The 23,101-nt window shown below is 41.6% G+C and overlaps 1 protein-coding gene across 9 annotated transcripts in view; it reads left to right on the forward strand.

The window, feature by feature from the left end:
* Nucleotides 1-23,101, forward strand: part of PTPRM (protein tyrosine phosphatase receptor type M) — an 832,874-nt gene that overhangs the window by 374,567 nt on the left and 435,206 nt on the right. For all 9 annotated transcript variants that reach the window (XM_073331568.1, XM_073331567.1, XM_073331560.1 and 6 more), the window contains one exon: nucleotides 17,263-17,534. In XM_073331568.1, the coding sequence (XP_073187669.1) occupies nucleotides 17,263-17,534 (272 nt within the window). The remainder of the gene's footprint in view (nucleotides 1-17,262; nucleotides 17,535-23,101) is intronic.

Genomic DNA, 23,101 nt, shown 5'->3' on the forward strand with positions numbered 1-23,101 from the left:
AGGTGTCCGGTTTTTGACGAGAACGTCCAATTGAAAAGAGACCCTGGTGGGTCTGGTCAGCACTGTTGACAGGGCCGTTAAAAGTCCAGTTGGCATGGGACTGGCAGGCTCCCTATCCGGCTCCGCACAGCTCACAGGAAGTGGCCTGCATGTCCCTCTGGCTCCGAGGCATGGGGCGGCTGCTGGGGCTTTGCAGGCTGCCTCCACCCTGAGCACCAGCTCTGCAGCTCCCATTGGCCGGGAACAGTGGCCAATGGGATCAGTGAGGGTGGTGCCTGCAGGCAGGGGCAGCACGCAGAGCCGTTGGGCCAGGCCTCCACCTAGGAGCCAAAGAGACATGTCACCACTTCCCGGGAGCTGCCTGAAGTAAGCACCGCCAGAGCCTGCAACTCGGAACCCCTCCCACACCCCAACCTCCTGCCCCAGGCCTGAGCCCACTCTGGATCTTCAGTTGGCAACCATAGCTTGAAGGTTTTTAAATCTAACATGGAGATAGAAGTTGAAGATTTCGTCTCCTGTGGACCTCACCACAGCAATCCGTGGCTGTGACCTTTCACCCAGATTTGTGTGTGTTCTACCTGGGACTGTCCTTGGAAACTTATTTGGAAGCTTCAGCTATTCCTGGGCTACTTTGAGCAAATAACAGCAGTGCTTCATAATAGGTGCTTACTTCCAGGTGTAGATTTTGGTGTGGTTATTGCCATAGTTTCAGGGTAACTGTACCTGTATTTCCACGCTTGGTTCCTCAAGGGCACCCATTTAAAGTTTCTGGCTTCCAGCTATCTCCTTTCTTGGGTGGAGACCCATGTGTGTCTCCCTCCTGAACAGGGGGTTTTAAGGCTGCACAGCTCTCTGCCTACACTGTGATATCTCCAGTCTGCCTGAAGGCCAGGGCTTGTGCTTTGCTTTCTCTCTCAGGTCTAGGGACAGTGTATTACCAGCAGTTACAAGTTACCAGCTCTTTCTGAACAAGCCCATTTATTCTTAAGGTAAAAGCATTACAGAAAAAACATATCACATCAAAACAATAACTGTTCTTATATGCATGATAAAAGCTCACCAGAGATTACCTATCAGTCTTATGGTGCCCTATTAGGCCAAAGTCTTTCCAACCCTTTTGCAAAGGGAGACCCTCCATTGGACAAAAGGTTCTGCCTTTTTTGCTGGATGAGCAAGAAGGCTCCGTGTCAGGTTAAGCTAATCTTTTTATACCCAAACCCCTTTATTTGTCTTCTAGTCTCTGAGAAATCGAGCTTTGAACTGGTATATGCAAACAACTCTGGGGGTGGTACACTAGGGTTTTGTAGTCTCGATGATGCCCCTTAATAACCTCCCACATTTTAAAGTTTCTGTTGGAGCTGTGGTAACCCTCCCCCATGGAACAGAACACTGTTATTGTAACTATTCATAAATGTAATACTATATGGTCTGCAAAGACTTAGCATGTGATTGCAATATCTGTCACAGTTATATATAAAGCCCTAAATGGTGCAGGAGCCAGCTACCCTTGAGAAACTCCTTCTCCACCCTGTTTTCAATCATATTGGCTGAGATCTCTTGGATTGTTACTACTGTCTGTTTCTGGAATTGTGCTGATTAGGACTGTTGGCTGAACTGTATTGACAGGGCTGATATGTCAGTTTCTGGAGGGGTAGTGGGAGGAGGTAGATCAAGTATCTAGAGTACTATGTCCTGCTTTGAACAGGTGGCAACTTTCTTGACCTTTGTGAAATCTCTGATGACATCATCATGTTTACTGCTTGCTATGTGATATGCTTCTGAAGCGGCCTGATGTCTGAAGAACAGCGTTGCTGCAGGGGGGAATTGAAGTCACATGCCAAACAAGACAGACACATCAACTGCTCTGCAATCTCTCCAGTGGTATTTTTAGAATTAAGATTTTTTGAAATCTATCTTTCTGCTCTCGTCTCCCCATGCTAAGACTCTGCATTTCCTGCATCCTGGGGTTCTCCCCTGTCAAGGAGCCTAGAGTGTTATGCTTCTCTTCCTCTATCGTGACTCCACTGAGAAATGTTTAGAACTCTTCTGTCAAAGATGTTAGTGCTGTGTAGAACCACGGGTAGCAAAATGTACAGTGAGGAAATTTTCTTTCTTCTTCCTGTAGGAGAGGTGAATGCACTCTAGGCCAGGCTCTGAAATTACTGAGTTGGCTGGATTGGTATGATGGTTTGCAGAGCAGTCTTTTGTGCCCTGTGAGAATCTCCGTGTAGATACAGTAATTCCACACAATGCAGCTCTCAGATACTAGTGTTCTGACTAATTTCCTTGTATCCGTAGGAAATGCATGTAGTTGTGTTGTCTAGATTTTGCATGGCAGGTTTATAGATTGCAAAATGCTATATTTTTTCCACTAAGTGTTTCCCTCTCTTCCCCATTGGGAGTGCTGTCTTCAGCTCTAGGAGAAAGATTACAGTTAAACTGGAGAAATTGGTACCCTTTGTTATTTGTATAAAATCACTGTGCTGAATTTTGATCACATGCTATATATTTTGGATACCATTTTCAAAGAATCAGTTGAGTATGCTTGTAGCATCACCTGTCAGCATGTTCTATGCCCCTAGAATATCTGTTGTCAAAAACTCTGCAGGAAGTGAGAAAATTACCTCTGGGAAAAAAGCATATCCATTTAATGAGAAAAATGATCTTACTAGAAAATTTTAAAGTTCATTTAAATGTGTAAATGTTACCGAGTGTGTATACATTGTTATGCTGGCAGTGTTGTTAGTTGCCAGCAACTGAGCTTTGATGTGTTTGCAGTTGCAGACTTCTTGAAGCTGATGGGTATGCTAGCCACTTTTCATTAAATGAAGGAGCATTAGATGCTTCTTTTTTATGATGCTTCTTTTTTTTTTTTTTGCCACCTGAAACAATAGAAGCCTCTGTTGAAAGCACTGGATCATTTGGGAAGGCCTGGGCAAGAACTAATGCAGGTAGATTAAGAGGGGTTCCATATATTGATAGAGTTTCAGGCCAGAAGGTATCATCAAGTAGTTTGACCTCTTTTATATCACAGGCCATTAAATTTCACAGTTACCAATGTATTGAGCCCAATAACTTGCATTTTGGCTAAAGCATATTGTTCAAAAATGCATCCAGTCTTGATCTGAAAATACTGAGATGGAGAAACTACCACTTCCCTTCCAATGCTTAACGACTCTCACTGTTAAGTGTGTGCCTTATTTTTAATTTGTCTGGCTTCCGCTTCCATCAATTGGTTCTTGTTTTCTCTGCTAGTTAAGAGCCCTTTAATCCCTTGCATTTTCTCCCCAGGAAAGTATTTATACAGTACAATAAAATCATGTCTCGGTGTTCTTTGTGATGAACTAAACAGATTGAACTCTTTAAGTCTCTCACTTTAAGGCATTTTCTCCAGTCCTCAAGTCTTTTCTGCACCCTCTCCCATTATTCAACATCCTTCTTAAAATGTGCACATCAGAACTGTACATAGCATTCATCTCACTAATGCCATATGCTGAGGTAAAATCACCTCCCAACTCCTCTTTGCTACTCACCTGCTTATCTAAGACTCACAGTACCCTTTTTGGCACATTATCACAGTAGGAGCTCATGTTAAATTGCTTGTCCACTATGATCCTTTTCAGAGCCACTGCTTTCCCCGTCCCCCACTCTGTTGGTATGGTCTGCATTCCTTGTTCCTAGATGTATAACTTTGCATTTGGCCGTATTAGAATGCAGTTTGTTTCAGAGGGCACAGATTACCTAGTGATCCGGTGGCTCCACGTGACTGCCCTCATTATTTACCATTCTGCCAATCTTCGTGTCATCCACAAATTTTATCGCCTGTGATTTTATGTTCACTTTCCAATCATTGATAAAAATGATGAACAGCTTCGGGACGAGTACCAATCCTTTGCTTCGCCACTGAAAACATCCCTATTTGATAATGATTCCTATTGCCAATTACCTTTTTAAGGTCCGTCAGTTAACCAGTCCTTTATCCATTTAACGTGTGCTTTGCTGATATTATGTAGTATTAATTTTAATCAGAATGGTGTCAAGTGTGTGACATCTACACCTGTAACCTGTATCAACCAAACTTTCAATCTCAAAGAATGAAATCAGGTTTGTTTGACAAGTCCTATTTTCCATATATAAATGTATAAATCCATGTATTAATACTAACACTATATGCTTTCTTAGAGCATCAATCTTATTGCAATCCTTCAAGATCATAAACATAAAGCATGACCTTGGGACCTCATTCTGCTCCTCAATACTACCCAGATTGAACCCTTGTAGAGGTGTTGTACTTCCTATCACTTAGAATAAGCCTTCTGATGGCTGTTATCGCCAATTAGATGAATTTTTAATTTGGAGTTTGGAGCTTTCTTTAATGCAGACCCAGAAGTGTACTTTGAATTCAGAGTGGCAGTCATCGCAGTTTTCATAGAATTCATTCCCTACGTAAATTAAGAAATATTCGTCCTTTGCTTAAGCATCATAGTCCAGACCTTAGGAACACTGAGGGTCTCAGGGCAGAGTAGTCATGTCTCCTGTACTGCGATCTGCTAGATGGCCACGTACCCTCAATACATAAGTTCATCAAGTTATATACAAATGCACAAAGCCTTGGAAACAAGCAGGGAGAACTGGAGGTCCTGGTGATGTCAAGGAACTATGACGTGATCGGAATAACAGAGACTTGGTGGGATAACTCACATGACTGGAGTACTGTCATGGATGGTTATAAACTGTTCAGGAAGACAGGCAGGGCAGAAGAGGTGGGGGAGTAGCCCTGTATGTAAGGGAGCAGTATGACTGCTCAGAGCTCCGGTACGAAACTGCAGAAAAACCTGAGTGTCTCTGGATTAAGTTTAGAAGTGTGTGCAACAAGAGTGATGTAGTGGTGGGAGTCTGCTATAGACCACCGGACCAGGGGGATGAGGTAGATGAGGCTTTCTTCCGGCAGCTCGCGGAAGCTACTAGATCGCATGCCCTGATTCTCATGGGTGACTTTAATTTTCCTGATATCTGCTGGGAGAGCAATACAGCGGTGCATAGACAATCCAGGAAGTTTTTGGAAAGCGTAGGGGACAATTTCCTGGCGCAAGTGCTAGAGGAGCCAACTGGGGGGGGCACTTTTCTTGACCTGCTGCTCACAAACCGGGTAAAATTAGTGGGGGAAGCAAAAGTGGATGGGAATCTGGGAGGCAGTGACCATGAGTTGGTTGAGTTCAGGATCCTGACACAGGGAAGAAAGGTAAGCAGCAGGATACGGACCCTGGACTTCAGGAAAGCAGACTTCAACTCCCTCAGGGAACGGATGGCCAGGATCCCCTGGGGGACTAACTTGAAGGGGAAAGGAGTCCAGGAGAGCTGGCTGTATTTCAAGGAATCCCTGTTGAGGTTACAGGGACAAACCATCCCAATGAGTCGGAAGAATAGTAAATATGGCAGGCGACCAGCTTGGCTTAATGGTGAAATCCTAGCGGATCTTAAACATAAAAAAGAAGCTTACAAGAAGTGGAAGGTTGGACATATGACCAGGGAAGAGTATAAAAATATTGCTCGGGCATGTAGGAATGTTATCAGGAGGGCCAAATCGCACCTGGAGCTGCAGCTAGCCAGAGATGTCAAGAGTAATAAGAAGGGTTTCTTCAGGTATGTTGGCAAGAAGAAGAAAGCCAAGGAATGTGTGGGCCCCTTACTGAATGAGGGAGGCAACCTAGTGACAGAGGATGTGGAAAAAGCTAATGTACTCAATGCTTTTTTTGCCTCTGTTTTCACTAACAAGGTCAGCTCCCAGACTGCTGCACTGGGCATCACAAAATGGGGAAGAGATGGCCAGCCCTCTGTGGAGATAGAGGTGGTTAGGGACTATTTAGAAAAGCTGGACGTGCACAAGTCCATGGGGCCGGACGAGTTGCATCCGAGAGTGCTGAAGGAATTGGCGGCTGTGATTGCAGAACCATTGGCCATTATCTTTGAAAACTCGTGGCGAACCGGGGAAGTCCCGGATGACTGGAAAAAGGCTAATGTAGTGCCAATCTTTAAAAAAGGGAAGAAGGAGGATCCTGGGAACTACAGGCCAGTCAGCCTCACTTCAGTCCCTGGAAAAATCATGGAGCAGGTCCTCAAAGAATCAATCCTGAAGCACTTGCATGAGAGGAAAGTGATCAGGAACAGCCAGCATGGATTCACCAAGGGAAGGTCATGCCTGACCAATCTAATTGCCTTTTTTGATGAGATTACTAGTTCTGTGGATGAAGGGAAAGCAGTGGATGTATTGTTTCTTGACTTTAGCAAAGCTTTTGACACGGTCTCCCACAGTATTCTTGTCAGCAAGTTAAGGAAGTATGGGCTGGATGAATGCACTACAAGGTGGGTAGAAAGCTGGCTAGATTGTCGGGCTCAACGGGTAGTGATCAATGGCTCCATATCTAGTTGGCAGCCGGTATCAAGTGGAGTACCCCAAGGGTCGGTCCTGGGGCCGGTTTTGTTCAATATCTTCATAAATGATCTGGAGGATGGTGTGGATTGCACTCTCAGCAAATTTGCGGATGATACTAAACTGGGAGGAGTGGTAGATACGCTGGAGGGCAGGGATAGGATACAGAAAGACCTAGACAAATTGGAGGATTGGGCCAAAAGGAATCTGATGAGGTTCAATAAGGATAAGTGCAGGGTCCTGCACTTAGGACGGAAGAACCCAATGCACAGCTACAGACTAGGGACCGAATGGCTAGGCAGCAGTTCTGCGGAAAAGGACCTAGGGGTGACAGTGGACGAGAAGCTGGATATGAGTCAGCAGTGTGCCCTTGTTGCCAAGAAGGCCAATGGCATTTTGGGATATATAAGTAGGGGCATAGCGAGCAGATCGAGGGACACGATCGTTCCCCTCTATTCGACATTGGTGAGGCCTCATCTGGAGTACTGTGTCCAGTTTTGGGCCCCACACTTCAAGAAGGATGTGGATAAATTGGAGAGAGTCCAGCGAAGGGCAACAAAAATGATTAGGGGACTGGAACACATGAGTTATGAGGAGAGGCTGAGGGAGCTGGGATTGTTTAGCCTGCAGAAGAGAAGAATGAGGGGGGATTTGATAGCTGCTTTCAACTACCTGAAAGGGGGTTCCAAAGAGGATGGCTCTAGACTGTTCTCAATGGTAGCAGATGACAGAACGAGGAGTAATGGTCTCAAGTTGCAGTGGGGGAGGTTTAGATTGGATATTAGGAAAAACTTTTTCACTAAGAGGGTGGTGAAACACTGGAATGCGTTACCTAGGGAGGTGGTAGAATCTCCTTCCTTAGAGGTTTTTAAGGTCAGGCTTGACAAAGCCCTGGCTGGGATGATTTAACTGGGAATTGGTCCTGCTTTGAGCAGGGGGTTGGACTAGATGACCTTCAGGGGTCCCTTCCAACCCTGATATTCTATGATTCTATGATTCTTCAGTCTTAGTATTGCATCTTTTCTTTTGGCAGAAGTCTTCCCCTTGCCTTACTGCCCAGAGGAGTATAGAGGTCATGTTTCTATATAATTAACCTTATTTTTGGATGCCTACATTTAAAGGATGATCCTCCTTCTCACCCTGTAGGCAACACTACTGTGAAAATCACATTGTACTGGACCTGTGGCCCTTAACGTGAAGAAGAATAGGAAGATATAGAATCATAGAAGATTAGGGTTGGAAGAGACCTCAGGAGGTCATCTACTCCAATCCCCTGCTCAAAGCAGGACCAACACCAACTAAATCATCCCAGCCAGGGCTTTGTCAAGACAGGCCTTAAAAACCTCAGAGGATGGAGATTCCACCACCTCCCTAGATAACCCATTCCAGTGCTTCACCACCCTCTTAGTGAAATAGTGGTTCCTAATATCCAACCTAGATCTCCCCCACTGCAACTTGAGACCATTGTTCCTTGTTCTGTCATCCGCCACCACTGAGAACAGCCGACTCCATCCTTTTTGGAACCCTGCTTCAGGTACTTCCCCTCACTCCCCCCCAAAATGCCCCCTCACTCTTCTCTTCTTCAGACTAAACAAGCCCAGTTCCCTCAGCCTCTCCTCATAAGTCATGTGCCCCAGCCTCCAATCAATTTCATTGCCCTCTGCTGGACTCTCTCCAATTTGTCCACATCATTTCTGTAGTGGGGAGCCCAGAACTGGACACAGTACTCCAGGTGTGGCCTCACCAGTGCCGAATAGAGGGGAATAATCACGTCCCTCGATCTGCTGGCAGTGCTCCTACTAATGCAGCCCAATATGCTGTTAGCCTTCTTGGCAACAAGGGCACACTGCTGACTCATATATAGCTTCTCATCCACTGTAATCCCCAGGTCCTTTTCTGCAGAACTGCTGCTTAGCCAGTTGGTCCCCAGCCTGTATTTCCTCCAGTTTCTCTAGGTCACTCTGGACCCTATCCTTACCCTCCAGTGTATCTACCTCTCCCCCCAGTTTAGTGTCATCTGCGAACTTGCTGAGGGTGCAATCCATCCCATCATCCAGATCATTAATAAAGATGTTGAACAAAACCGGCCCCAGGACCGACCCCTGCTATTCTCCGCTTGACATTGAGCTGTTGATCGCTACCCATTGAGCCCAACAATCTAGTCAGCTGTCTATCCACTTTATAGTCCATTCATCTAATCCACACTTTTTTAACTTGCTGGCAAGAATACTGTGGGAGACTGTATCAAAAGCTTTGCTAAAGTCAAGATATATCATGTCCACTGCTTTCCCCATATCCACAGAGCCAGTTATCTCATCATAGAAGGCAATCAGGTTGGTCAGGCATGACTTGCTCTTGCTCTTGCCCTTGGTTGACTGTTCCTGATCACCTTCCTCTCCTCCAAGTGCTTCAAAATGGATTCCTTGAGGACCTGCTCCATGATTTTTCCAGGGACTAAGGTGAGGCTGACCCGTCTGTTGTTCCTTGCGTTCTCCATTTCCCTTTTTTAAAGATGGGCACTATATTTGTCTTTTTCCAATCTTCCAGGACCTCCCCTGATTGCCACAAGTTTTCAAAGATAATGGCCAATGGGTCTGCAATCACATCAGGCAATTCCCTCAGCATCTTTGGATGCATTAGATACAGACCCATGGACTTGTACATGTCCAGCTTTTCTAAATAGTCTTTAACCTGATCTTTCACCACACATGTCTGTGCTTACCTGAAAATTTCCTTTTTTTAGTAATAAAGTCCACAAATCTAGTCCACCTTGGAGGCAAATGGATTTTCCAGAATAGAGATGGAAATTTACATCCAAGAATTTGGGTTTGTTGTTAACAGATGGAATTTACCATGCTCTGCAGAAGGGAAAAATGTGCTTTTTACTCAGAGTATATTTAACACAATCTATAATTTAGGAAAGTAGATCTGAATAATTCTGTTTGTGGAAGTTACCTCAATTGGGAGGGAACTTCAGGAGGCAGGGCATTCTCCTGCTGGCCGTGACTCAGGTTTGTTTCTGATTCCGAGCTGCAACAGGTTGAAGTTATAAACAGACAGATTATAAGCCATCAACCTCCCCAGACCTGCTGGAAATGTAACTGCTTAAGTGCCTCACTAAAGACATAATTTGGGACTGATATGATAGTCCCATGTGGGCAACCCTCTCCGCCTATATATTAAAAGCACTCAATCATTCTGTTTAAAATCTTTGTCTTCAGTCTGGATGTGGGCCTGATCTATATTCCATCTCATCTTGCCTTATATGAAACAGTGTTACCGAGACAATGGAAAGACCTGCATCCTCCCCCAGTTTCAAAGAGTGGAGGTTGGATCTCTTGTTGAAATGGAAAAAAAAATCACCTACACTAGAAGAGCCAACCTGAACCTGTCCTCAGGGTCCTGGGAGATGGTGCAAGACATCTTCCCGTTACAAAAGCCCTACCAAGATCAGACAACATTTTAGGTTTGCATCTCCAGACTTGTGGGTCTCGTCACTTGCTATCCTTTCCCCGATCTCTTTCTTCTCTCTGATTTTTTTCATTTCTCTTCCACTATGATCTTCATATTCTTTTTTCATTTTTTAATTCTCACAGAAAGGTACGTTTTATTAATTGCAGATCATTAACTTTAGATTATGAGCTCTTTGGGGCAGGGACTGTCTCTTTGTTTATACAGTGTCTAGCGCAGTAGGGTCCTGGTGCCTGAGTAGGTCTCATCGGCATTATGATAATAATAAAAAATACAATACATTGATACTCTAATGTGAGGTACTCTTACTTTTTTGGGGGGGGGCACTACTAGAATTCTGTGTCAGTTTGAAACTTTAAATGCTTCCCTCTAAGTTTATCCACATGCTGTTATTTTCTTTCATAATCAGAGTCTTTGCACAGACTTTGTCCAAACTACTTTTTCTATAAATGTTTACAGTGTTTGACTAGAAGAATTTAAAATCCCCTTGGAAGGTAAAAGTAATATTAATGTCATAAGAAGCACTGAGAATGTAAACAGTCTTCAAAGAGTAAGGGAGGTACATGAAGAAAATAAAACAAAGGCTATTAATATAAACAGTGAAATTCTTTACATATATTGGAGGATTGAAGAAAAGAGAGATAAACATTGGATTTATTAAGATGGCAGTAAAGTAAGGAATTATTTGTTACTTAAAAAAATGACTAAAGACGTACATGGTCATTTCTCATTTGTATTTGATCAACATGTTAACAGTGCATTTATGGAAGATATGTCCTGTGTACTGTTGAGGATAAAATGGAGGAGATTGAGATTACTGGAAGTAGTAAACAATTATTTGGCTTAAAATCAAGATAAAACAATGGGTAATGATGGATTGCTTCTGTGTGTAGTATAAGTGATTCAAGATAAAATAGTTGAACTTTTTTAATTGTTTAGGAAAAGATTTAGTCTTTGAAAAACTGAAGGATGGTAATTTTGAAAGCTGGCGAGGAGATGAGTCTCAGCTTTGTAGGCTTGGTAATTAATATTTTAAATGTATTATACAAGGTTATAAACTGTAAATTTATTAAATAGAAAAATGGTACAAAAATAGGGGGTAGTGTTTAAGAATCAGATGGTGTATAAGTGTTTTACAGGATAACAGTGATAGAATAGGTGTATATGAATTGTACCAGGACAGATCTTGAGTGGAGATATACCAATTTAATCCAGCTGAGGATTTGCTGCACGGTATTTCAGTGGAAAGTTAAGCTCCTGAGTAGAAATAATGTCCAAGCTAAATATGATTTAAATAACACTGAATTAGTTAATACTTGTCTCAGAGTAACAGCCGTGTTAGTCTGTATTCGCAAAAAGAAAAGGAGTACTTGTGGCACCTTAGAGACTAACCAATCTGTTTGAGCATAAGCTTTCAAATAAATTGGTTAGTCTCTAAGGTGCCCCAAGTACTCCTTTTCTTTTTGATAATACTTGTCGTATTTCTTGGTGTGGAAAGGAGAGGGAGTTTCAACATTGAATAATTGTTTTGATTACACACTGCAAATTTTCTTTTAGATTTATGTTGTTGTGTTTTTTGTGTGTGAAAAACTGACTATTTAAGTGGCAGCTTAAACTTCTTCACTTACTGCTACCCTACATTTTGACCTCTGCTGTGCTGCTGCTAGAACCACATTTATTTAAAAAAGCTCTGTTCTGTTGTAACAAAGATCTTGACTTGAAATGCAGCAGTGCAGAAAGTTATGTTTTAGAACAGTGTTTGTTTTTTCCAGATGACAGTACATTGCATAGAACTGAAAACCAAACAAAATCTAACCTACCAGCTTCTTGAATCTAACCTTTTGTAAATCCGGGTCTCTGACTTGACTTCTCTGCAATGCCACCACGATGTCAGACATTTTTATTAAAGATAATAATGAATAATTAGTAGTAGTAATGCTATGTATTTAATGAAATGAGACCATTTTATTTATGTAATAAGGTAGCTCAGCATGCGTGATTTAGTAACATCATACTCACCAGCCTGATCTAGACCCTTCATAACAAAATATTTCTGAGTTGAAGTCCGTATATGAAAAAGTATCTGAAGACCAGGTCTGTTTCTCTGTTGTATTTAACACTCTTCTTTTAAGTATTGAGAGCCAAAACCATCATTTGATCATGCGTGAACAAATGATACCCTACTATTTCAGCTACTGCATCACCGTTTCAGTAAAATTATTTTTGCAGGGTAGATTACATGTATTGTCATGGTCCAGAGGGAAAACTGATCACTGTACAGGAGTCATGAAAAACCAACAAAGCAAATTTCTCCACTTAATAGGCATTTTTTTCTTGTGTGAAAAATGATGCTGCATTCAGTTTTATTGGACTTGACATGCCAAATATAAGAACTGTCTTTCAACAAGTTGATGTGACACTGTGAGAACTTGCAGAAGTGACTGAAAAATATCTCTTGTGCCATTGTCCATCATGTCTGTAGGCGAGTATATTACTATTCCAGTTGTCAGATTATCTAGTACAAACTAGACCCATTCACTGTTCTTGGGCTACTCCATCTTTTGGTCATACCTTTTTATGCAAGAAACTCAAGCTAAGCTTCTGTAAATATAATTTATTATTTATTACTTGGAATAGCTGGTGAAATAAAGATTACAGACAGGGTCTTTCCTTCCTTTGGTACTTCTCTCACCTAAAACTCCCATTGATGATAATGAAAGTTACAGGGATGTTTTGTGTCTAGAATAGATGCTTTTGTTTGCTCTTTCTTTAGTTTTTGTTCTTACATATCTTTCACCTTTTTGGAGGTAATATTTTGATGGTTTTCATATGAAACACTAAACTTTTCAGTGCTGAATGAAGTACCAAGTACTTGCTGAACTACTGCTGTATCATATGCATGTTTTGAAAACAATTAATTGTTCAACCACTGATTTATGTTTTTCTGTTTTGTGTTTTTAAATTAATCTATTATTTAATTTATTTAGACTCTCTGGTCAAAATGTTGACAGGGATGACCAAAATACATGGGTGACTAATATGTACACCTAAATAAAAGCAGTCTGATTGTTCACAGATGCTGAGCACTCCTGTTGGCTTCAGTGGGAGCTGTTAGTGTTCAGCACCTCTGAAAAGCAGGCCACTTTCATTTACATATAGGTGCCTAAATATGGATTTAGGTGTCTCGTACTAGAAACCACATTTAAACTTTTTGACTTATATTACCATAATAAACCTCATATTTAAACATGAGCATTATATCTAAGCAAATAATTTATTGTAAACCAAGCACTCTGTAGCTGTTGGCACATTTGCAATGTTTTTCTACTAAAAATGCACATTGAGTATTATATTTTTCCTTTTGGTAACCCAATAAATTTCCTATTTTCTTACAGGTGATCTCTTCTTAATAATGCATGTTTCTGTCTGGATGATACTGATGAGCAGTCACATTAATTTAATGCAGTACCATTCTCATATTGCATCTTCTGTATACTGTACAATATGTGATAAACCTTTCTGTAGAGCTGAAATGCTATCTCTCTTGCAAAGAATGCCATAATTTTTCATTCTTTGTAGCTGAGAAAGTCAAGACTGTTTTGCTTTTGCAGTCAAAACAAGAGTGTTTATCCACTAATTTATCTAATTTATCCACATGCACAATATTTATATAACCATCTGGCAGAGCAATATTTTAGCAATCAATGTAACAGATGAGAATACTAAAAGTTGATAGGGAGAGAGAGAATTTCTACATGACTTACCTTTGAAGATAAGTTGATTAGGTTTTGAAAAGCTTAATAGAAAATGTTTTAATGGGTTCAGTTTGCATTTGTCTTTCCCGTATACACTGTCTATGTTTTAAGAAAAATGTATTTAATGTTTTCTGTCCAAACTTTGCCAGTTTAATAGTATGAGATTATTCTGATGGGAGATGCAAGATTTAACTAGATATACTTATTAAGGACCAAACTCAGATGTGTTGTCCATGGTTGTTCTTGCACTGATTTCAATGGAGTTGCTTCTGTTTACCCCTGATTTTAAATTTGTTGTATGTCATTTTGCAACCATTGAAGGTGATTTTTTTCATATCAGAGAAGGTGCTGATAAAAAATTTGCACTGTACAATATCAATAATACACATATTAATAAAGATAAAGACCAGCTAACTGACAGATCTCAAAAAGTAGTTGGCAACTGGAAGTCATCAACGAGAGCTGTTTTGGGGAAGGGGGTTACACAGGGATTGGTACTAGGCCCAATGTTGTTCAACATTTTCATCAGTGATCTGGAAACAAATATAAAGTCATTGCTGATAACATTGGTGTTATCATGTCCCTAAACTCATAGATTGGCAGAATAGTAAATAACGATGACAACAAGTGATCTGGATTGCTTGGTAAGCTATGCCCATGCAAATAAAATGCATTTTAATACTGCCAAGTGCAAAGTCACATATCTAGGAACAAAGCCATACCTACAGAATTGGGGATAGCATCCTGGCTCTGAAAGAGATTTAGAGGTCATAGTTGACAAGCAACTCAACATACTATCCTAGTGTGATGCTGTGGCCAAAAGTGCTAATGTGATTGTTGAATAAATGGGGGAGTAGTGATTAAGAGTAGGGAGATAATTTTACTGCTGTATATATCATTGGCAAGACAAACGGGAATACTGTGTACGGTTGTGGTTTGCACATTTTAAAAAGGATGTTGAAAAATTGGAAAGGCTGCAGAAGAGAGACACAACAATGATTTGAGGTCTGGAGAAAATGCCTTACAGTGAGAGATGTAGAGTTCAATCTGTTTAGGTCATCAGAAACAATACTGAGAGGTGACTTGATTAGTGTACCTTCCTGGGGAGAAGATATTAAGTACTAAAGGTCTCTTTTATCTAGTAGAGAGAGGCATAAGAAGAACAGTCAGACAAATTCACATTAGAAATAAGGCATGCATTTTTAGCGGTTGGGTGATTACCCATTGGAACAAATTACTGAGGAAAGTGTTAAATTCTCCATCTCTTGATGTTTCCAGATTGAGACTGGGTGCCTTTCTGGAAGATAAATTTTAGTCAAAAACAAGTTATGCTTTAGTGAAACACAAGGTGTTTGGTGCAATACAGGGGGTAACTGAATGAAATGTAAAGGCCTGTATTGTACAGGAGGTCAAACTAGACAATCCTCATGTCCCTAAACTGTTTAAATCTATATAAAAAGTTTGCACTGTGAGTTTGTATACTGGTCCTTGAACAAAAAGATGGCTTCCCCTTCAAAGTTGTTGGTCATTAGGACCTTCACAGGTCGCAAATCAAATAGTCCCAAAAAACCCTTCTGAATCAGGCTACCTGTCATGGCTCTATTACACCACTTGTATCTCATTTCCTGAAACCGTTAATCAAACAATTTAAAAGGCTGAATTTATTTTATTCTCAGCTACTTCTTGCCTCATGAATTAGAAAGAAAATTGCCAAATATTTTTTAGATAAGCAGCTAAAACAGCTCATCTAAATGTCATACTATAACTTAATTTAGTTTTCATTAAAGATTCACTTTTCTTATAAAGAGAATCACATCCCTTATCTAAATGGAACCAATAGGATGACTTCTGTTTACTGGAAAGTTCTTTGTTGCTTGCTTTTTTCCTTTTAAAAAGTTGGCTCTCAAAGGTCTTTTTCACTATGGGTTGACAGTATCTCTCTTTTCTTAGTCCAGTGATGATTGTTCATGTGTTTCAAGTCATACATAACTCATCTACTCAAGCTTTGGAAAACTAAGTGATTCTAATGTAGTCATATAAGAGTTTTATGGTTCTTAATACTTGAATGTAGAAAACTGTGAAACTGTGAAATTATAACCAGATTTTTTTTTAATCCCAATGACTTCCATTCATGTTAATAAAGCAAACAGGCCTTGGCCCAATGTGTAAAAGTATTTACTATTACATGATCATATTATGCAATAATAGTTTATAAGGAGTCAATAATACACAATCAGTTCAGATCCCTCATTATTGCAGCTTATAGTAGTTTTTATCAACTTTGGAAACTGTATTCTTTTTGTCTAGGGTGAAAATGATTTGAGGATTTTTGCTTCCAGAATAGTTTAACACAGCTAGGAAACCAGGTTCTTTAATCTGTATATCTATGTAAGACACATGAAAGATCTGGAGTAAAGTTTCCACGTGTGCCTAAGTCCCATTTTCAAAAGATTACTTAAGGAGTCTGTCTCATTGAGATCAATGGAAATTAGGCTCCTAAATTCCTATAATCGTTTCTAAAGATGGGACTTAGCCACCTGATTTGCTTAGGCAAAATGAGTCCTAGTTTATTTTTGTGAAATTACTTGATCGTCCGTTTACACCTCAGAGTTTCAATGACATATTCATTTTCTTGTTTGGGGGGAACATAACGGAACTTAAATTATCTTAAATGATCTTCAGTCACTTTGTCCTCTACTCAGATTATTCATTCAATCATATTTGAAGTCCATCCTTGGAACAATAACATAAGTATTGGTAGACAAGCGTCCATGTAGGGTTTAAGTTTTCGTTTCATTCAGAAATATGAATTTCTGAAAAAAACATTGGTATCATTTAATCAAAGAGCTGTACAGCAGTTACAGTTCTGTATCTATTCATCACTAAACTGATCTCTTCCAATTTTTGCTTCAATGGAATGGGTTTGTTACTGATGAAATGAAGAATCTTTTTGCAGGGTGATTAAGATCATGTGAATGCTGTTTTAATTGCTTTAGGAGTGCAACCTTTACACTTTACTGATCTGTTAGTTAGTTTGTTTTTTACTTAGAAATTCAAACACAAACCACTTTTTTTAAAGCTTAATTAGCATGTCTGATCTTTTCCTTTCCACAGTCTTGGTAGGCCAGAAGCGTCACCTCGATGAAGGTCAAATTTCATCAGTCTCAAAAATGGCAGTGTGGTTTGGTGGTGGTTAGAGCAGGGGCCTGGGATTCAGGAGATCTTTGGCCTGATCATCCTGTCATTTGTGCATGCATAATTCACCTTGACTTCAATGGGAGTCATGTACCCACACATGATGCAGTGACTGGGACACTGGATTCTATTCCTAACTTCCATTGACTCATCATGTGGCCATGGGCAAGTCAGGTAGCCTTTCTGTGCCACTACCTGTCAAATCAGGAAGATAATACTTACCATGCTTCTACAATACATACGACACTTGGAAAAGGTCCTTCAGATCCTTGAATGAAAGGCCTGGTATAAATGCAAAGTGCTATGATTGGACATAGAGCAGAATTGTTATTTTCCGTATTTAAATAGGGGATGATGGTGGCAGCAAACAGACCGAACCTGTGGCTGAGACTGTGGCTGTTTGTTTTGCAGGATCTTTCATGCTGGTGAACGCTTCTGGGAGGTTTGCTGAACAAAGAGCTCACCTCCTGCTACCCCACCTAAAAGAAAATGACACGCATTGTATCGATTTCCATTACTACGTTTCAAGCAAGAGTGGGTCCAATCCTGGTTCTCTGAATGTTTATGTGAAGGTCAATAATGGTCCGCTTGGTAACCCCATCTGGAACATGTCCGGAGCAGCTACTGGCACTTGGAACAGAGCAGAGCTGGCAATTAGCACCTTTTGGCCTAATTTCTATCAGGTACATTTTATTTGTTAAATTTTGTTTCTCACATTGAACAGATTTGCAGCCTAAATTTACAACTTGCTTTTTGTCATCAGCAAGACTGAATGCAGGCTAAGATGACCTGATTAGTGAGTAAAAACGAATGTATGTTATGTTGGTCAGTTTGTTTTAATTAATCTGTTTTGTGGTTGATGCTAAATATATATTTGCATATTTTAATGTTTAAGAATGGATGATTTGTCATTGTTTTCAATGGCCCAGGATTTCACCCATTACCTGTACATCAGGAACATTAGAATTTAGTAACGGAAAATTTTACAGTGTTAGGCTTGTTTGATTTGTTTTATATTGATAACGCTCAACTGTGGCTCTAGAACCAGATGCGTCTGAGTTCACAGGCCTGAATTGCAATTTCAGTTTGTAATTTTAGTTTTTGAGAACACCTGATTACAGCAGCATTCTTCTGATTAGAGCCTAAGGGTGAAGTAGTAGGAGCTTAACATTGCCATTTCTTAAGATGCTACCCCTCTGTAGGAAAGTTTACCATGATTCCACAATCACACACATGTACACCCCACACCCCAAAAGGATGTCGGGGGAAGGGGATTTTAACAAACTTCTAATAAAATATTCCTGTACCATTAGGATGAAGCTAAAATGCCATGTTGATAGAGATACAGGCAATATCAGAAGACATTCGTGTGCTCTCTCTATCTATATAATCTGCATCAAATTTCAGCTAATATATTTTAGCTAATTGAAGTCTGAGGAATCAAGACACTTCCAAATAGCCTTTCCCACTCCTCTGGGACCAGTTTAACAGAAGCCTGTAGCTCAGGCTCCCTAGATAACTGCAATCTGGCTTTTCAGGCTTGGTCACAGCCTATGGGGAAGATTCTCAGCTTTTGTAATTTGATGTAGCTCCAATGACTTGAATAGAGTTACTCTGATTTCACCAGCTGAGGATCTATCTCTCTGTCCCCAGCTGCTGCGCCATCTCCTGCCTCTTTGGTTGCATCCGCTTCCTCAAGGATCTCTGACACAGTCTCCTCAGTTTCCCCATCACAATTACAGTCTCCACAGCTGTTTCTGTACTCATCACTGCCTACCTTGGTCCCACTGCTCTTAAAGCTTCCCCTCTAATGAACTCCTTAACCTTCGTTTTTTGTCACAAAGTTCCCGGGGAATTGAGTCTTTCACATCCTATCCAGAACTTGAGTGTCTTTCCCAGGGACCACTTATTACTTACTTAGCACTTATTACTCCTCACAAGGCGTCAGCCATCTTCTCTCTGCCCCACTTCCTGGAAAGAATAGGGACAGGAAAAACCTCCATAGCAGAATGTGCAGTGGTCTTGCAACAATAGTGATGGAAGCCCATTATTTGGCATATATAAAAGATGATGGGACAATCTACAAATAAATAAGAACTGCAGGAAAACATCCTGCATTGATAGGGATGGACTAGGTAATGTAACAATAGTTTAGTTTTTTTGTTTTTATAATTGTAGCAATACCCAGCTACATGACAGTGCTATACACTTCCAGTCCATTAATAGGACACCCACAGGGTACCTACCAACAAATAAAATCAAAATGAAGACAGAAATATGAACACAGGCTACATGTTTTAACATGCTAGTGTTTTAAAGGAATGGTATTTGTACAATGCAGATCTCTTAAAAACATTTTTGAGTCTATTTTCCTGATGATCCATGAAAAATGTAGGCAAGTAACTCCCACTAATGCTAACTGAATAAAAGCAAGACTGATTATTGTGGAGTAAATCCAATTCTAGTCCAACATTTTAGTATTTATTTGGTATTTAAAGTGGTTTTATCTTGCATATTATTAACATAAACAGAGGCAGAGCATTTAAAAGATTTAATAATTAACATTTTATTATATTGTATTCCTATAGTTATTTGTGTTATTGGTACCGTTTATGTCAGGTTTCCATTTAGAAATGACTTTTTACTGTGCTCAGAGCCTGTACTTGTAATCATTTTAATACATTTTCTTTGTACCAGGTAATTATTTGTGTAGGTTTCACCCTACATGGCAAACTACTGTACTAGATATATAAATGGTTTCAGAGAAGCAGCCATGTTAGTCTGTATTCGCAAAAAGAAAAGGAGTACTTGTGGCACCTTAGAGACTAACCAGTTTATTTGAGCATAAGCTTTCGTGAGCTACAGCTCACTTCATCGGATGCATCATGCTGTAGCTCACAAAAGCTTATGCTCAAATAAACTGGTTAGTCTCTAAGGTGTCACAAGTACTCCTTTTCTTTTTTTAGATATATAAATAACATTGATAACCTGCATCTGCCAAAACTAATTGTAGGTTAATTACTTGTCATTTAAACTTAAATTGTCAAGTATTCTGATTATTAAGATATATTTAATTCCTCAATTAATTCTTGTTCTAATTGCTGCTACTTAAAACCTGCCCCTCCCTTAGAGCTGCACCAGTCAGGAAGTATTGCTTACGTGTTTTCAGCAGAGGGCAACAGAATAAAAGATCTGGTTTCTTTAAGTATATATGACCTGCTTGCTACCTCTTTAATAGGAGAAAAATCTGTTATTTCATAGGGTTATTTTATGTTGTCAGATCAGTGTGGAGTATTAAAATGTGCTTTAATTTTTTAAGCATAAGGAATTGTACAACTCCACAGATTGTGAGATACAATGCCCCTCCCCCTCCGCTGAGTTCAGGTTGGTGAGTTTCTCAGCTAACATTGCAAATTGGCAGTTAGACATAACTGCTAAGGCCTTGTCTACTCTATGGAATTTTGTCAATCCAAGTTACCCTGACAATCAAAAACTGGTATAATTACATCATTTGTTCATTGTATAGCGGCTAGCCGAGGCTCGACCCTCTCTGGGGCGGCGGGGAGCCACACCAGCTCACAACACACAGATAATGTTTGGAGAAATTAGTCCAGCCGCGGGTGTCTCCCTTGGCGGCCCTTGCAGCAACTGAAACAAGCACCGTAAGCCCGGACCCTAGGTCAAGGCAGGGCAACAATAAGTCAGGTGCTCAGGCCCTCCGGCAGGGGCTGAGCAGTAGCAAACAGTATGTAGAAATAGGCCCAGTATGTAGAAATAGGCCAGTAGCTCTGGCCCTCAGGTAGAGGCTGAGCAAACAGTTCAATAGTAGCAGGCCCAGGCTCTGGATCAGGGCGTGGCAACCAAGTCAGTAGCTCAGGCCCTCAGGCAGGGGCTGAGCAAACAGTTCAATGTTAGCAGGCCCAGGCCTCTAAAGGACCTGGAAGAAAGGGAGACTGCCACCCAAGGGTTGGGTGGCAGGGGGGACTCAGGCCCTCCCACTCTACTGCATCCCAGCCCGGGGCCCTAGCAGCAGCTGTGTCAGTGGGGCTCCTGGCCGCAACACACTGTCATAGGTTCTGGCAGTTCCTTAGCCAGACTATGGTCAGCTGTCCCCGCTACTTCCTGATTCCTCCTCTTGGGGTACCTGGGTCCAGATGGTATCCTCCAGGGCATCCAGTACCAGGGGTTCCTCAGGGTAATGGGCAAGTGGCAGGCCCGGCAACTCCTCCGGGTAGCGGGCGCAGAGCAAATCGGGCCAGTCCTGGCGTGCACCTTGGGCCGCGGGGGCTTCCCAGTCGCGGGCCAGGCTGGAGGCATCTGGCCTCCCCAGCGGCTGGGCCCCCAGTGAGCTCTGAGGGTGAGCTTTTATACTTCAGGTCGCTGCCTTACCCTCTGAGGGCCGGGCTCAGAGCTCCCTAGCTCTGCCCACTCCGGCAGCTGGATGGGCTCATCCCTCTCCAGGGTAGTGGGGAGCCACACCGCCTCACTACACGCATTTTTACACAACGTTCCTTCTATTGGTGGAGCACATCCATAGTTAGTGCTCTAGCGTCAACAGTGAGAACCGTGCACTGTGGGTAGCTATCCTACTGTGCTGCTTGCCACCTTCTGCAGCTAGGAATTGTGGGAAGGGAGAGTGGATAACAGTGCATCATGGGTGTGGGCTCAAAGTCCAATGATGCAGGTTTTTTGGTCCCATCATTCCATGGACTGCGTTTCATGGCATTTTTCAATGGAAGTGCACCCGCCATCTCTTTCTGAAAAGATGGATCCTGCACTGCTCTCTGCTGTTGTGGTCACTGTTATGAACACATTTCAGCTGGTCATACAGTATGTCACGAGCTCCAAATGTGAACAGGAATCAGAGACGCCTGACCTTCTGTGTACCATGGAAAGAAACAACACCAGATTACTTTTGGCATTCACAGAGTAGTTGCACACTGTGGACCGTCATTTCTGGGCTTGTGAAATAAGCACTGAGTGGTGAGATCGCATCATTATGCAGGTCTGGGTTGACAAACGGTGGCTGCAGAACTTTTGGATGCGGAAAGCCACCTTCCTGGAACTGCATGCGGTGCTTGCCCCAGCACTGAGGTGCATGGACACCAAAATGAGAGCTGCCCGCTTGGTGGAGAAGTGCGTGGTGATCACTGTGTGGAAGCTGGGGACTCCAGACTGCTACCAGTCAGTGGCAAATTAGTTTGGAGTTGGGAAGTCCACCATTGGGACTGTGTTAACACAAGTGTGCAGAGCTACAAAGGACTGTGACTCACAATTGTGTGAAATAGTGGATGGGTTTGCACAATATGTGCAACTGTAGCAGGACGATAGATTACACGCATATCTCAGTTTTGGCCCCAGACCATCTGGCGACTGAGTACATCAATAAAAAGGGGTACTTCTCTATGATATTGGATGGTTTGTGGATCACTGAGGGCGTTTCACTGACATTAATATGGGGTGGTCTGAGAAGGTGCATGACGCATGCATCTTTAGGAACACTGGCCTGTACAGAAAACTGCAAGCAGGGACTTTCTTTCCAAACCAGAAGATTCCAATAGGGGATGTTGAAATGCCAATAGTGATCCTGGGAGACTCAGCATACCCCTTACTTCCATGGCTCATGAAGCCTTACATGGGAAACCTGGACAGCTGCAAGGAACACTTCAACAATACGCTGAGCAGGTGGAGAAGGCCTGTATAATGTGCCTTAGGCAGATTAAAAACAGGCACTGCCTTTATGGCAGGTTAGACCTAAATGAAGAAAACATTCCCATGGCCATAGTAGCTGGCTCCATAATATTTGCGAGGCTAAGGGTGAAAAGTTTCCCCTGGAGTGGAGCGCAGTGACGGATCACCTGATGAGTGATTTTGAGCAGCCAGATACCAGGGGTATTGGCGGGGCACAACGACGGTGCTATTTGAATCAGGGAATCTTGAGGCACCATTATGACAATGAGCACCAGTAATTTGTCGTTCTCTACAGCACTCCTCCATATTTTGTTAACTTGCTGCCTTCCATGAAAATTTTGATGATTCCTGACCATGATATGTAGTCAGCAAATGATCAAATTGCAACTGCGTATTAATTTCAGCAGGAATCACCGTGTGTGGGAGACCACAAAGACTGGTTATCTTTCAGAGAGTATGTTTTTATTAAATACCAATTAACAGCACATACAAAAGGCTTGATGGGAAGGGAGATAACAATGAAGGGCAGTGTGGGCTCTTCCAGTTGTGTGTAAGTCCA

Source organism: Lepidochelys kempii, chromosome 2 (assembly GCF_965140265.1).
Source record: "Lepidochelys kempii isolate rLepKem1 chromosome 2, rLepKem1.hap2, whole genome shotgun sequence".
In the NCBI taxonomy this organism is placed as follows: domain Eukaryota; kingdom Metazoa; phylum Chordata; order Testudines; family Cheloniidae; genus Lepidochelys; species Lepidochelys kempii.